At 41.6% G+C, this 13450-nt stretch overlaps 1 protein-coding gene and 1 long non-coding RNA gene across 5 annotated transcripts in view; one reads left to right on the plus strand and one right to left on the minus strand.

The window, feature by feature from the left end:
• Positions 1-797: 797 nt before the first annotated feature.
• dlgap4a (discs, large (Drosophila) homolog-associated protein 4a) overlaps positions 798-13450 on the minus strand; it is a 58492-nt gene continuing 45839 nt past the window's right edge. For 2 of the 4 annotated variants that reach the window (XM_019890764.1, XM_019890762.1), the window contains 7 exons: positions 12343-12556; positions 5601-6016; positions 5356-5453; positions 3930-4366; positions 3321-3412; positions 2973-3119; positions 798-2894 (listed from right to left, as the gene is read on the minus strand). In XM_019890764.1, the coding sequence (XP_019746323.1) occupies positions 2670-2894; positions 2973-3119; positions 3321-3412; positions 3930-4366; positions 5356-5453; positions 5601-6016; positions 12343-12556 (1629 nt within the window). In that variant the 3' untranslated portion in view covers positions 798-2669. Of the gene's footprint in view, positions 3120-3320; positions 3413-3929; positions 4367-5355; positions 5454-5600; positions 6017-12342; positions 12557-13450 lie in introns of all 4 variants that reach the window. The other 2 variants (XM_019890761.1, XM_019890763.1) reach the window with 1 other exon arrangement.
• LOC109528342 (uncharacterized) lies at positions 4335-5042 on the plus strand. Its single transcript, XR_002170674.1, has 2 exons — positions 4335-4409; positions 4490-5042. It is a non-coding gene; the product is annotated as an uncharacterized LOC109528342 (long non-coding RNA).

Consider the following 13450-nt stretch of genomic DNA (forward strand, 5'->3'; position numbering starts at 1 on the left):
GTGACCTGTGGCATCACCGGTTATTTAATAGGCATATATTTAGCAGAAAATACAGAGACGATTTAATTTCTTTTATTAAAAAGAATCAATATTCGAAGAAATTTGAAAATTTGTTTCAACGTACTGTATACCAAAGGTACAAAAAAAAAGACACTTCAAACATTTAGTGGCATTCTACTTTAATTCGACAAGTCCAGTCTATTCAAAATGTCAGGTACGCGCTCAGAAGAAACCAGCCTCATAGTGTCCAAGTACCGGCAATACATCATAACATTAATCAAACCATCAGTTGTAATATATGTGCTTACGGCAGTTTGTAACGTTTTGCTCACTTGTGTTGCGCCACCACCGAGGATGAATTATAGCCATGACGGCAGAATTGGCGCGCGTTTGTCATTCACTCTTACCAAATCAGATTTACCACTGAAAGAAATGCACCAGTACAATATTGCGCGAAACGGCCCATGGAAAAATCTGTCTTCAAAGTTGTGCCTTCACATCATGTGCCCATTTTTAGCCCTTGGAAACTCGGGAAGGACAGGTAAGCAAATTGCTCAGACTCTTAATCATCATGAGAAGGAATAAGGGATCAGTCTTGAACGTACTTTCTAGAACACCTCAGAGACTCAATGCTCCACATTTACAAAACCCGTTTAAAGGAGTACTCGTTCGAGATCTAAATATTTTTATCCGTATGAAAGCCATGCGTTAACATTAGTCAGGATAACATATCTAACCTGAATGTGACCAGCTACTGGTGTAATTTAAAAAAAAAAGACGCAGAATGATGACCAGGACATGTAGCAAAGGGATGTTTAATGATTTCTTTGGAGAATGGAAATGCACATGTCCACGGTTGATGTAATACAAATAAAATAAAATCAACAACAATGGGATGCACTGTCAACATTGACAATTTAATGTTATTTTTGCTTTGATTCAAAATTGGGCAGGACATTATAATTGGAGTGTAATGCGGGGACTGACCAGCTGGACGTGAGTGAAGTCTGACAAGTGGCTCAACCCTTTCATCCGGCTTCAGGCCAGGCTACACGTGTGTACCGTTGGAGGTGCTGCAAAAAACTTTTGCTAAGACTTAAGTACATTAAATAATAAAAACACCTCAAAAATAAAAAATCTCAAATGACACAGATGTTGATGACCACTGCCGTCTTGGCACAAAAGGAAATTCCTTGCAGCACCATATGTGATTAAAATTACAGGCCTTTTAGCTAGAAGGAGGAGGATGTGTCATATGGATGGGGGAGTACCACAATTAGTCATGTTTTAACACAGCTGAGTGTGAAAAGTGGAGTCAAAAACTGATGTCTGCTTTGCACCAAAATCGACGCATGAACCAGCTTGTGGGTTCGAACAATTTCATAATTGGTTCACATGAGCGATTGGTGTAAATTCCCATTCGATTTGTAGTGGTTCTTCTGACTTTGAGCTTTCAACCTGAGATTGAAGTGGATAAAGACAGTTCACAAGTGAAAGAAACATTCATCCTTCATGCCAAGAGAGCCTTACGAGGCAAATAGTAAAATGACATTGGGCATGTCCTGCACCGCATGCACTGATAAAATTCCATTTCATTATTGCTTTTCCATTGCCATTCCAGTGGTATGAAAACTCCCACACACTCACGTGGTCTGGGTAAATGGGAATGACATATCAAGTGGTGGGTGTCTTGGTCCCCTGCGTCACATGTTGCAGGTAAAGTCATAATGATTCGGTGAACGAAAGAAAAAATAAAGACGAGGAAACTTGATCTGAGGTGAAAGTGCAGTGATCAAGTTGGAATGTGCTGCAAAATGCATACGTGCAATACATTCCTCCAAAGCTCATTGGCTGAGCAGTGCTTTCCAAAAAATACCACCTCAAAACAAACCCAACAAATGTAAGACTTAAAAATGATGACAATCACAGACACAGACTATGTAGTGTGCGTTTGTGAGACAAGCTATGGGGGGGTGAAGTCAAAAATGATTGCATCAAGTGCTAATATAACCTGACAGGACATGTAATTGATCTATTCATTAAAAAAAAAAAAAAAAACACAACTTCTGAACACCGCTCTTTCTAACAAATAATCTGGTATACAACATTTACAAAATCAACATCATAATAGTGTGTTATTTATACTATATATTTATATATGCTACTGCCTTCCTCTGGTTCTCTGCCTTCCTACCCTCGTCCCATAACTTTTACACGGTAAAGAGTACAGCCAAAGCGTGGCAGCCATATACAAAGAGAGAACAGGAAGACTCTGTGGTCAGCGAGTACACCTGCATGTGTGTCCTGAGTGTGTATGAATGGTCGCTCACATCGTAAACCAGGCAACCACAACGTGTCGGTCCACTCCCAAGAGCTGAGAGACGGTAAACTTGGGCCATACCAAGATTCTTCGCTGTGTCCTTGTCTAAAAGGTACTCGCACATCTCAGTCTTGATATACTTGGGGAGAATATAATTAGCATAAAGTCAGTAATATCAATCGTATTAAACATCCTGCTTGTTTGTTTTGTGTTCCGCTGAAGGGCTGACCGCAATGTTTGGATCCACATGTTGGACCGATGCATCCGTTGTACATGTGTGGATGATTCGGTTCGGTCCGGTTTTGAGTCGCTGAGTGAACGCAGACACCGATGATAGGTGATGGCCTACTCAAAGGCGAGTCTGTGCCTCGGGGACATAGATTTCGATGCTGTCGGCGCTCTCCGTTGCAGAGTTCTGTCGCACAGACGCCGCACGTTTTGCTGCCATCAAGCGTTTCCTGGCTTCCTGTCGCTGCTTGTCCACAGCCGAGTCCACGCTTCTGTCCTTCCCAGCTGATAGCCTGGGCTTAGATTGCTTCTTTGGCACGGACAATGGAAGCTGCTTGTTTTCAACCTGAGGAGACCGAAGAGCAAGGTCACCTTTGTGTTTTGGGAAGCGGGGTGCACACACCAATTTGTCGACAAAATTGACCTCTGATTTCTCCGGAAGTTGCCAGTTGTTGGTTCTCAATTGGTAGAGCTCATCAAACTTCATGCTGATGTCTTCTATTGAGAGCTGCAGCAGATCCCAGAACCCCGCAAGGTCCTGTGCTGTTGGGCGTGGGTCGGCATTGACGTTCTGATGGGTGATAGAAGAAGAACGGAATCAACGAAGACGCGGCTTTGAGACGATCAGCACCGGCATGCGTGTCTCCCATTTCAAGGCAACAGAAGAAAAACTACAACTCAACATGCAAGCCAGAGACAATATGAGCACGGAAAACAGCACTCCCAGTAAATCAATCATGAGGGATTTTATGCTTCCGGCAGAGTCTCTCACCAGGTTTTCATTACAGAGCCCCTTGAACTGCTCAAACTTCTGTGAAATGAGGAGTTGGGCGCTGCCGACTGCGCTGCGGATGGTCCCCAATACTACAAGTCAGACAAAGAATTCATTACCACAAACAGCACGTAAAATGCCTACGGGCATCAGATGAGTGATGCATCAAGACCGGGGAGGAAGTGACTGCACATCAAGTACAGTATTATTGTTATATAGTCATGAAATATTGATCTGAGCACTTAACATTCTGTGATGGCAAATGGATCGCTTAGATGATGTTTATTAACTCAATCTCAGGAAGGATGACAAATATCTATTCCGCTGCTTTCCACCGAATATTTGTATTGAAATGGAAATTCATCAGTCAGGTCTGCGGAGAGCTGCGAAGCCTGGTAATCTGATGGAGGCTCTCAAGTGAGTCGGCCCTCCACTCATTCATATTTCACCAAGCGCAATAATAGATCTGCCTAATGGCCCGAGTGGTATTCTGGGAGTTTTTCTCCCGCCTTTTTGGGGGTGATGAAAGTGAGCAAACAGTTGTGACTTAAGTACTTTTCTCAACATGTACAGATTACTGCGCAATCATGACCTCATCCGATCTCTGACCTTCCTCTGACAACTTGTTGTCTTTGGTCTCCTGCTCCATCTGTTGACACCAGCCCTCCATGCGGCCCGTTTCCGCCTGCAACAGCTTCAGGAACCAGTTCCCGTCACGGAGGCAAGCCGGCGTGCCGGCTTGTGACGAGTCTCCTTGGGCGTTGCAGTTTCCGCGCGCCAGGCTGGGATCCGGTGGTGGCAGTGACGAAGGATCCAAAGCCGGGTCCAGTGTCTGTGGCGGCGAGGTGGACATTCCCAGTGGAGTTGAGGTTTGTTTAAGAGAACGCTGTTCTGTGGCTTTGTCCTTCGCCTTGGATTCGTTAGAATTTGTGGTTTTGGGGCTGGTGCCGTTGGCTTTGTTGCTTTCCAAGGGTGCGGCTCCGTGGGGCTCCTGAGGCTCGGTCTCTGTATTTTGTCTGGAGGCCATGCTGCTGTCCCGGCTAAGACTGCACAGACACGCATAAAAATCAGTGTCTGACAGACACTCGGGTGGGTTAAAAAAAAAAAAAAAAAAAAAAAAAAAACAACGATGACATCACGCCTCTAAAACGGAATTTTCACTACCACAGAGCTGATGTGCAGTATCCTCGACTACACAGGAACACAGAGTACAGCGCCAGACATGCCAGCCAGCATCAATTGGCACCAAAATCACATAACGGAAGTGACAGGCGGAAAACTCCTCTGTTCAAAATTGGTCTACTTCATACATTTGATTAATACAAATGGTCAGTAAGTTTGACACAATACCACATTTTTAGGATTTTCATACATCATGATAATTGATCGTATGGTACTGTGGGGGGTTTTAATACCACTGATAGAATGATATCAGATGAGAATTCAAGTCGGACGCATCCTTTTTAAGAGCAATTAACTTAATTCTCAAGAAAATGTAACACTGCCATTCAAATACAGAACAATAAATAACACGGGTCAAATTTTTACAATTTTTTTTTTTTAACTGGCAATTCAAGTACATTTTTCCTACATTTTTTTGCACAGATTCTAATTCTGCCCGTGTTTTTTTTTCTGGAGCAAATCACCTTCTCATTAGGGCTGGGAATGAACTCGGTTGTGTCAACCACAAAAACGCATGCCACAAGATGTTTTTTAATCTTTTTAAAAAGACAAAGGCAAAATAGTTATTTGAAATTTAAATTGCTGTATATATATTAGTTTAAAAAAAAACTAGTCAAGCAATTCTCACAAAATAAAATGTTGCCAGTCTACATTAGGAAAAAAGGGTAAGTTTAAGACAATCTGATATACCCTGTGAGGAAACAAAATTTCATAGGGGTGTTTGAACAAGGCTTAATAAAGTATTTCAAGTACTGTGAAAATTCTGTTTTTAGTTTCAAAAGTCAAGTCTTCAACAATGTCCTATCAGACTCTTTCATGTCTTGTGATTTGATCACTTAGAGTGTACACTTACGGTCTGCCGTTCTCCACTTGAACTCCAATTGACTGGAATTTAAGGGGGGCAGTCAAGGGTAAAAGTTCCTCTCTTGGGTCCGGATGAAGGCAATCCACCTAATAATTTCATACAACAACACCGTTTTTGTTTGATTTATATCGAGCCACAAATAATATTTGAATTTCACTATTCAATATTGAACTTTATATGTGATAAAGTTGGAGATGATTTTCATCTCAACTGAAGGGTCAACAAAATCTCACCTGAATTCCAATGGAGGATAGCTTTCGTTTGGGTGCAGTGGGGGGCTGCTCCAAAGTGACGCCAGTGTTCAGGGTGTTCTTTTGGGGCTGAGCCAATGTTGAAGTGGTGGAAGAGGTAGTGGGTGGAAGGTCACGAGGAGCTGGAACAGGGGGTACAGAGGCTACAGCAGGTGCAAGGGAAGCGGCTGGGTCAGTCGTGGGAGCCTGCTTCCTCTTAGCCAGATCGCTGGTGCGGATGCTACAGAGACTCTCAGAGGAAGTGCTGCGTCCTGATTGGCTGTTGGCTTCACTGGCGTGGTCTTGTTGGTCAAGGTACGTGTCTTGGGCCGATTCTGTGCTGCTCTGAAGTGTCACCGAGATGAGAGGCTTGGAGGTGGTGCGGGGTGGGACTGGAGGTGGAGCCTTCCTACTGTTGACTGCAGACAGAAAAAAAAGAAAAGATTGCTCAGAATTGCTTATTCCTGATTACCAACGTCACTTTTAACAGCTCGGTGCTGAAACAAATCAGTTAAAAATGCAATCAATGTAATAAGACACAAGGTGCAAAACAAGAAAAGAAATTCCACCTATCTGAACAAAAACCTTCACTTGCTGGCTGCCTACCAAGTACAGCAAAAAGCTACCACTATTTGCCTGTCAACCTGCTGCTGGGGGTTACGCTCCACTTACATCAGTCTGACTCCGGGGATTGTCCTTTGCACGCCACTCCTGCACACCTAATTACCATCTATGCTCAAAGTTCTTTTCAAACCCAGGATGAATGCGTCCTTTTTAACAGTTTGCCCCATAAATAATGAATTTAACAGAGGATATTAGGCAGCTCAAGAGGTAAGAGAGGTTTTGGCCCCCTTGAGAGTCAAGAACGACGGCTGTTGAAATCCCTGTTCCTGGAGTCAAAACAACAGTGACTTATGGATTGGTCCCCCGATGTCATTCCCAAAGTACAAAGGGCTAAACAAATAGCAACACACAGTGCATAGATTAAAATGTCACTCGAGCTCTAGTGTATAACCTCAAGAAATTTGCATCTTCACCTGACAGGCACGTGTTTGGAACATGGGAGGAAGCCGAGTTACCTTGACAAAACGAGGCAATCTCCACACAGGATGGCTGGAACGCATATTCAAGCCAATCCATAAAAAGGTTCAAAATGTCACTCAGGCATTCGTCGCTTCGAAATTAAAATGGCAACTCAACACTGTAATTGGGAGGGCACTGCTCATCACCTAATAACAGGGAGCAGTAGCAAAGCCATCATTAAATTGCAGCAGACTTGGATCAAATGAAAAATGCCTGCAGTACTGCTGCCTGGAAAATCAAATAATCAAGTGTCAACAAGAGGCACAGTAGCCTACATTTTTGCACAAAATGTACATATCAATTTAAAAAGGCAAAAAAAGTTTCAGACATTTTCAGTAAATAATAAAAGGTATGCCAATTATTTTTCAGAGCGCACAGTTTTAAGTTTGTGATATCTGTCGCTGATAGTGCAGCCATTCGATCCAACGTAAATATTGAAAGAGGATAAATGATGATAGGAACCATAGAAGGGAAGTGGCACGATAAAAACTATTGTATCGTCTCTGCAATACATAATAATATCACAGAGTTACAGCCACTATTTAAGACTTGGTCTTGGTTGCTGTATCTAAAATGAGAGAAAAGCCCTGCCGTGTAATTATTTTATGGTGTTAAGTGCTTCAATCCCTTTCGACTATTTGATAAAATAATCGTTTTCGCGAAGTGAAACCCTGGCGTGTGACAAACGCGGAAGTGTAACGTCAATTCAAGAACAACAATGGCGCAGCTCGGTATGGAAAGTGCACAAAGCCAGCTAGAAATTGCTCCAGAAAGCGATTTTTCAAACCGAGGCATTTTGCAGAATAACTCCGTAACAATCACAAAGAGCAGTTAATGGGACAATCAACAATGCAGTACATTGGCTGACTGGCACTCGGCATTCCATAATTGACGTCACTCGCTGGACATTGCCGAACAAAAGCATTTTCGTTGTTAAGCGCGTTGCTGTGAGTCTAACTATGAATCGGGGTGGGTTAAAAAACGAAACTATACTTGAAATAGTTCTAGCTCTAAATATTACTCAAAAGATGGTTGGCCAAGTTTACTTCACTCTTGGGCCTTTAACTGGTGTCAATGGAAAATGTTAAGGCATAAAGACGGCTAAAATTTCCAGTGCATTTCCATGAATGTTTTTTTTTTCAAAAGCAAGTGCTCTAGTTTGGGTTTGGCAATTCTAGCCACCGCTGTCATTTTCATCCACCGTCAGAAGAATTGAATGAGTGTCAAATGAACGTCTTTGCAGGGGCATGGTTTGTTAGACATTTTCACATGGACTCATATCAAAGTGCACAAAGAGCCAGCTCACAATCCCATTGTAGTAGATCCTTTGTGAAAGTATGCATAGGAGTCAAGCGATAAAAGATATAAGGTCAGCAGTATTATGCGAAAATAATATGGCTTGCTTCCAACTGTGGACTGAAAGGCCAAAACATTGCAGAGTTTCTGACAAATAGAGGGAAAACCAATCATTCCCTCAGAACAACTGCAGCATAAACTGCGCCGAGAGAACATTATATTTCTCAACAAGGCAAAATGCAACTAAAATAGTTGACTTGCTACTGCTTGAAAGTTTTCTTTTCACCCCCGGTGAATTTAGTGTCAAGTAAACCGGCACTTACTGGTAAATCCTGTTGGACTTAAAGGAACAGAATAACCTGATCATGCAAATATATCAATTTCAGGGCGTGAAACCGAAACACAGGAGTGCACATGGCAGACGTGCCATTATTTGTTAATAATAGGTGTATGGCCTTTTATTATTTCAAACTTAATAACCGTTTCATCTTTGTATGAGCATTTGCGAAACAGCGAGCAGCAACTGACAGCAACAACCTAAACAATGCATCAAAGCAATAATAAAAAAATGTTTTACTCTAAAATTTTTAACAGAAAATCTTAGGTGACAGACACTTACATGTACATACTGTACATAAAGTAATTTGTGCAGTGACAACACCCAAACTCTGTTCCACAGACAAATTCAAATTGATTATAGTACCTATTACATACTACCCAGCGCATAGTGTAGTGATGTAAAAAATTGATTTGCAATTCAATAAGTACCGAGTTTTCAACCTACTTTACCTCATGACTGATGCATTGTAACTCTTAGGTCTAGGGATGGTCCCATCGATCGGTGGCCGATAATCGTGAAAAAAATGTGTGATCTGTGAATCCAATCAAAGCCTCTTAAGGCCAATTGATCACCCCATGTATGTAATTTTTCTGGGAAGGGGGTGACTTATTTCTCCATAAATTCTGTCAACAAAAGATTTGATGAAATTGACCATCTCCTCCATCCACAGTATGATTTCATGTTTTTAGACAGGTTAACATATTGCTAACAGTTAACTGGTCTCCCAACGTATATGTGTGAAGGTAAACTGCACCGTCAAGTTTCTGGCCACAAGCACAGTGATGTGAAACTAGTGATGCGCCTCCCATTCAGTCGAAAGCTGACCTCATCAAAGAGTGAGCGGAAGCATGTGTAATAGTTCAGGATGACTCATTGTGTCTCTCCATGGTGATACTCAAGACACACCACACTCTGAGATAAAGCCAGCCAATTCAATGAACACATTGATGGTGTATATATAGCGTAAAACAATTCATTCAATCCCAAAGTTCTCCCTGTGTCTGTGTGAGTTTTCTGTGATACTCCGGTTTCTTCCCACATTTCAAAAACCTGTAAGGTAAGTTAATTAGAACACTCTAAATTGGCCCTAGGTGTGATTGTGATTATGGCCGTGTGTGTGAATTGTTGTTTGTCAAGATGTGCCCTGCGATTGGCTGGCAACCAGTTCAGGGTGTGCCCCGCCTGCTGTGAAGACTGATGGGTTAGGCTCTAGCATACCCGCGACCCTCGTGAGGATAAGCGTTTCATATGTCAAAGTGGACAATAACAAAAGCTGCACTCCCAAAAAAAGAAAACAATCTCCATCAAGCTAACAGCTATTACTACGTTTTGAGTGCACATGCCTCTCTGGTGGTCAGGCGAGTTGTTTAAAAGGCACCTAGGACTTTAAATTGCTCCAATGCAAAGCACAAACTTTCAGTGTACACAAAGCAGGAAGCTGAACATTATTAATTCAGTATGTAACAATAACAAGGAAGATGCGTTCGAAAGTTCTCCATTAACGGCAAGGAGTGAAACGTGATTTACGTTTTTTTCATCCGTCCTGGGATAACACCATTTTTTCCACATCCAACGCCAAACTTTACTATTCACCAAATTAAATAATGACAGCATTAACATATCTGAACGTTCGGGTTTAATAGCATTTGGCGACCGAGCTCAAATAGTCAACACACACGCACATCTATGGAAGTCACGATGGATGGATGGCAAATGATAAATACTAACCAAATTATTAAGATCGAGATGAGCGAGTCGTTGCATGTGTTGACGCCTGACATCCTGTTAGCTTTGTGCCGTGCTCTCGAGCCCGCTCCTGTCACGGTGTGCTGCCTGTTTCCACGTAGCCAGGCGATTCAATGTTGAACAACTTCAAGCGGAGGCACCCAATATCGGTGATAAAACACACCCACGAAAAGCGGCAGCGCCACGTTCACGCCACGCTGACAAGGGCGGCCACATTACTGCCAGCATCTCCTTCCTTTCTTCACCCACGTTAGCTAGCTACGCCAAACCTACAATGCAATTGAGGTTAACCCCGGTTAGCGTGCTTCTGCTAACGCGGGGGATTTCATCAAATCTCCCGAATGCAAACGTCGATTGAGGAGAAAGCAATTCAATGACCTACTGTGTCAGCGGCGGGTGGAAAAGCGTGACTTTGTGTCCATTCTTGAAACAGACGAGAAGAAACAGACAGAGGAAACGAGCGCTGCCATTAGATACACAGCTACGCTGTGAAAGAGGATTTTGTAGTTCACGCCCTGCGTCGAGGATTGGCGTGCACGTCTTTGCTGGAATTATTTCCCGAACAGCGATTGGACTGTGTCATAAGTATTTTCACCGATGAAAACAACCATTGCTTTAACTGTCACCGATGAACACAGCTATTGGGTTAATTCTCATTGTGGCGACCCCTCAACGATAAATGAGTTTTCGTTTGTCCCAAACGTCGCGGGAACCGACCCACCCGAGCCTAATGAATTTCGCACGCGCAGTCATTATCGATCGACATATTCAGAATATAATTTTTTAGCTTTATACCTCATTAATCTTTTTAGGCAAAGACAATTATCTACATGATTCGACGCAGTGGATTAGGTTCTGTAACCTCTCACTAACCCCTCATCAAAACAAAAAGTCTCCTAGTCACACACAAACCACAAGCTTGCGTAGCAACATGCTGCAGGCTTGTGCAAGCCGAAGAGTAGTAATACAGAAATAATAGGAATAATACCATGCATTCAGAAAGGTACGATTTGCAATTGATACTGATCTGTTGATTATATTAAGCAAAAATCTGTACTATTATGATTGCTTGGGAAATCGTGAATAGGCTATCAAAAGTGTCTGCCATTTTGGATGAGATCATGCAAACTATTTGAAATGGATCTTGTTTTATTTATATTATCGAAATAAGTACGACATTTTGTTTGGAAAAATTCAAATTATTCATACTGACACAAAACAGACAGGCAGTCACACATACATGGATGACAAATACTGTACAGGTCATCAGGTAATCTCATACTGCCCCAAAGGCTCCAGCCATATGAACTGTAATATGATAATTCATAACCCAAAGCTATTGAATGTAATGGGTTTGTTATCTTTTCAGCAACTACAAAACAGCATTATGTAATCTACAACATAATTATGAAGACATAATTGAAGACTGCCCTGAAATCAAACAAGTCACTGTTTAAAAAAAGGCAAACTTCAAAACTTTTGACTCTCAAAATCACAACATGCAGATTATATTTAAGTGCCGACTGATCAACGAAACTCATTTAAAAGAGGTGTACACATTTAATAGTTTTAGTTAGTCCCACTGCTTTACCATGTTTTTCATTTGTATTACTCATTATAATAATGAATTAAACTGACACACTGCTGTATATTTGTTGGTTACATATATATGTATATATATATATACACACACACACACACACACACACACACACACACACACACACACACACAGTATAAAGATATAAAAACTTTTCATATAAAATAATTCCCACAATGACTGATATTAAAATTCTGTTAAACAGGTTTCCAAGAAAAATGTTTTGTACCTAAAAAATGTATTGTTGTAATCCATTGCAACAATGTGCACTGTGCATAGTAAATGAAAAAAAGCCGATTTAAATGATTCAATTATAATGTAGATTATTAACATAAAAGTTCAACAAAAATTGTATTTCCCCAAAAAATAAATAAAAAAAGGTTATATGTGAATGAATTTGATTCGAATTTAAAACAACTGAGCTGTACTAAGAAAGCTGATTGTACTTGAAACGTACAAAATGTTCTGATTTACCAAAAAAATTATATGCTGTAAGCACAGCCACGATCTTATTTCTAATGTTTCATTGTGTTTATTCAGTGATTATTTGATTTATTCTTACCTATAAATAAACAATGCACAGAATTCAGTATAGCGCATTTCATAATGTGGTTATTGAATGGAACATGATATCCTCTCTTTCACTGTTGTATCACAAGTTTGGGTTGAACAATACTCACTGGTGTTTGAGTTGTAGGTCTTGGCGGTGGGCGGTGGTGAGTCGGAGTCCACAGAGGCCGTATCTTCATCCTGGGAGCAACCAGCCTGGATGGCCCTCAAGTAGCTATGGCTGCGCGACCTAAAGCAGGTAGCCGAAGGAAGGTCCAAGGCCTCCACTGCCTGTGATTCCCCTTCACAGTGCGGAAGAGAGTGCCCAAAGCCACGCCCGCATACCTGAAAGATGGTGTGCAGACTCACACGCTAAGGGCAGAAGGTGGACTGAGAAATAAGCATTAACTAGCTACACCGTCATAGACATTTTGCTTGGGTTTCAGGTATGCGTTGATGAAAATGCAACATTTTGCTTACTGATGTTATTTAGCATCAATACTGATTGTACACTGTGCCCGGTGTTGCTGGGAGGGTAAACAATAATTTAGTTACTAAAAAAAAAGTGTGACGTGCCAAACTAGAGTTGGTTAGTCATTGGATGCTGTATTATTCTGACTCGAGAAACAGCATGCACATTTATGATAAAAACCGTGAGCAAGAACATATCCCCGTTCACTTTGGGTGTTGGACTGGTCACCACTCACGAGTCAATTGCCATCCATCTCTAGGCAAAAGAAAACAATCAATTTCAACTCACATTCATACCTATGGACAGTTTTCATACATGGCAATTTTCCGCGGATCCGCGGAAATCCGCCGTTTTATTTCTGAAATTGATCATTTTTGTGAATCGTCTAAATCCGTTGAGAAAATTTTAGGGGCGGTCAGGTACCTTATCGTCGAGTTTTCACGAGCTCTCCCGAACAGTCTCTCCGTTTTCCGTTTGTAAACAGCCCTGCGATTGGACGTGTATGAAAGCTTCAACTAATCAGATCACTGAAGGCATTATTTGTTGCGGAAGTCTTAGCTCGATTATAAACGGCCCAGCGATTGGTTAACTACAAGCGATTGGACCAATCAAATTGCATGTAACATATTGTTTTACCTGATTCATGGCGGCCTGTTCGTCTCGCAAATTCATTGTTCTGGGATCGTTTTGAGCGGAATTATGAAAATTTTGACGAAAGATCAGGAGTCTTTAATCCTAGAAATTGACTCAAATGTCAAGAATAAATT

This window comes from Hippocampus comes, unplaced genomic scaffold, assembly GCF_001891065.2.
Source record: "Hippocampus comes isolate QL1 unplaced genomic scaffold, H_comes_QL1_v1.1 scaffold174, whole genome shotgun sequence".
NCBI classification, from domain to species: Eukaryota; Metazoa; Chordata; class Actinopteri; order Syngnathiformes; family Syngnathidae; genus Hippocampus; species Hippocampus comes.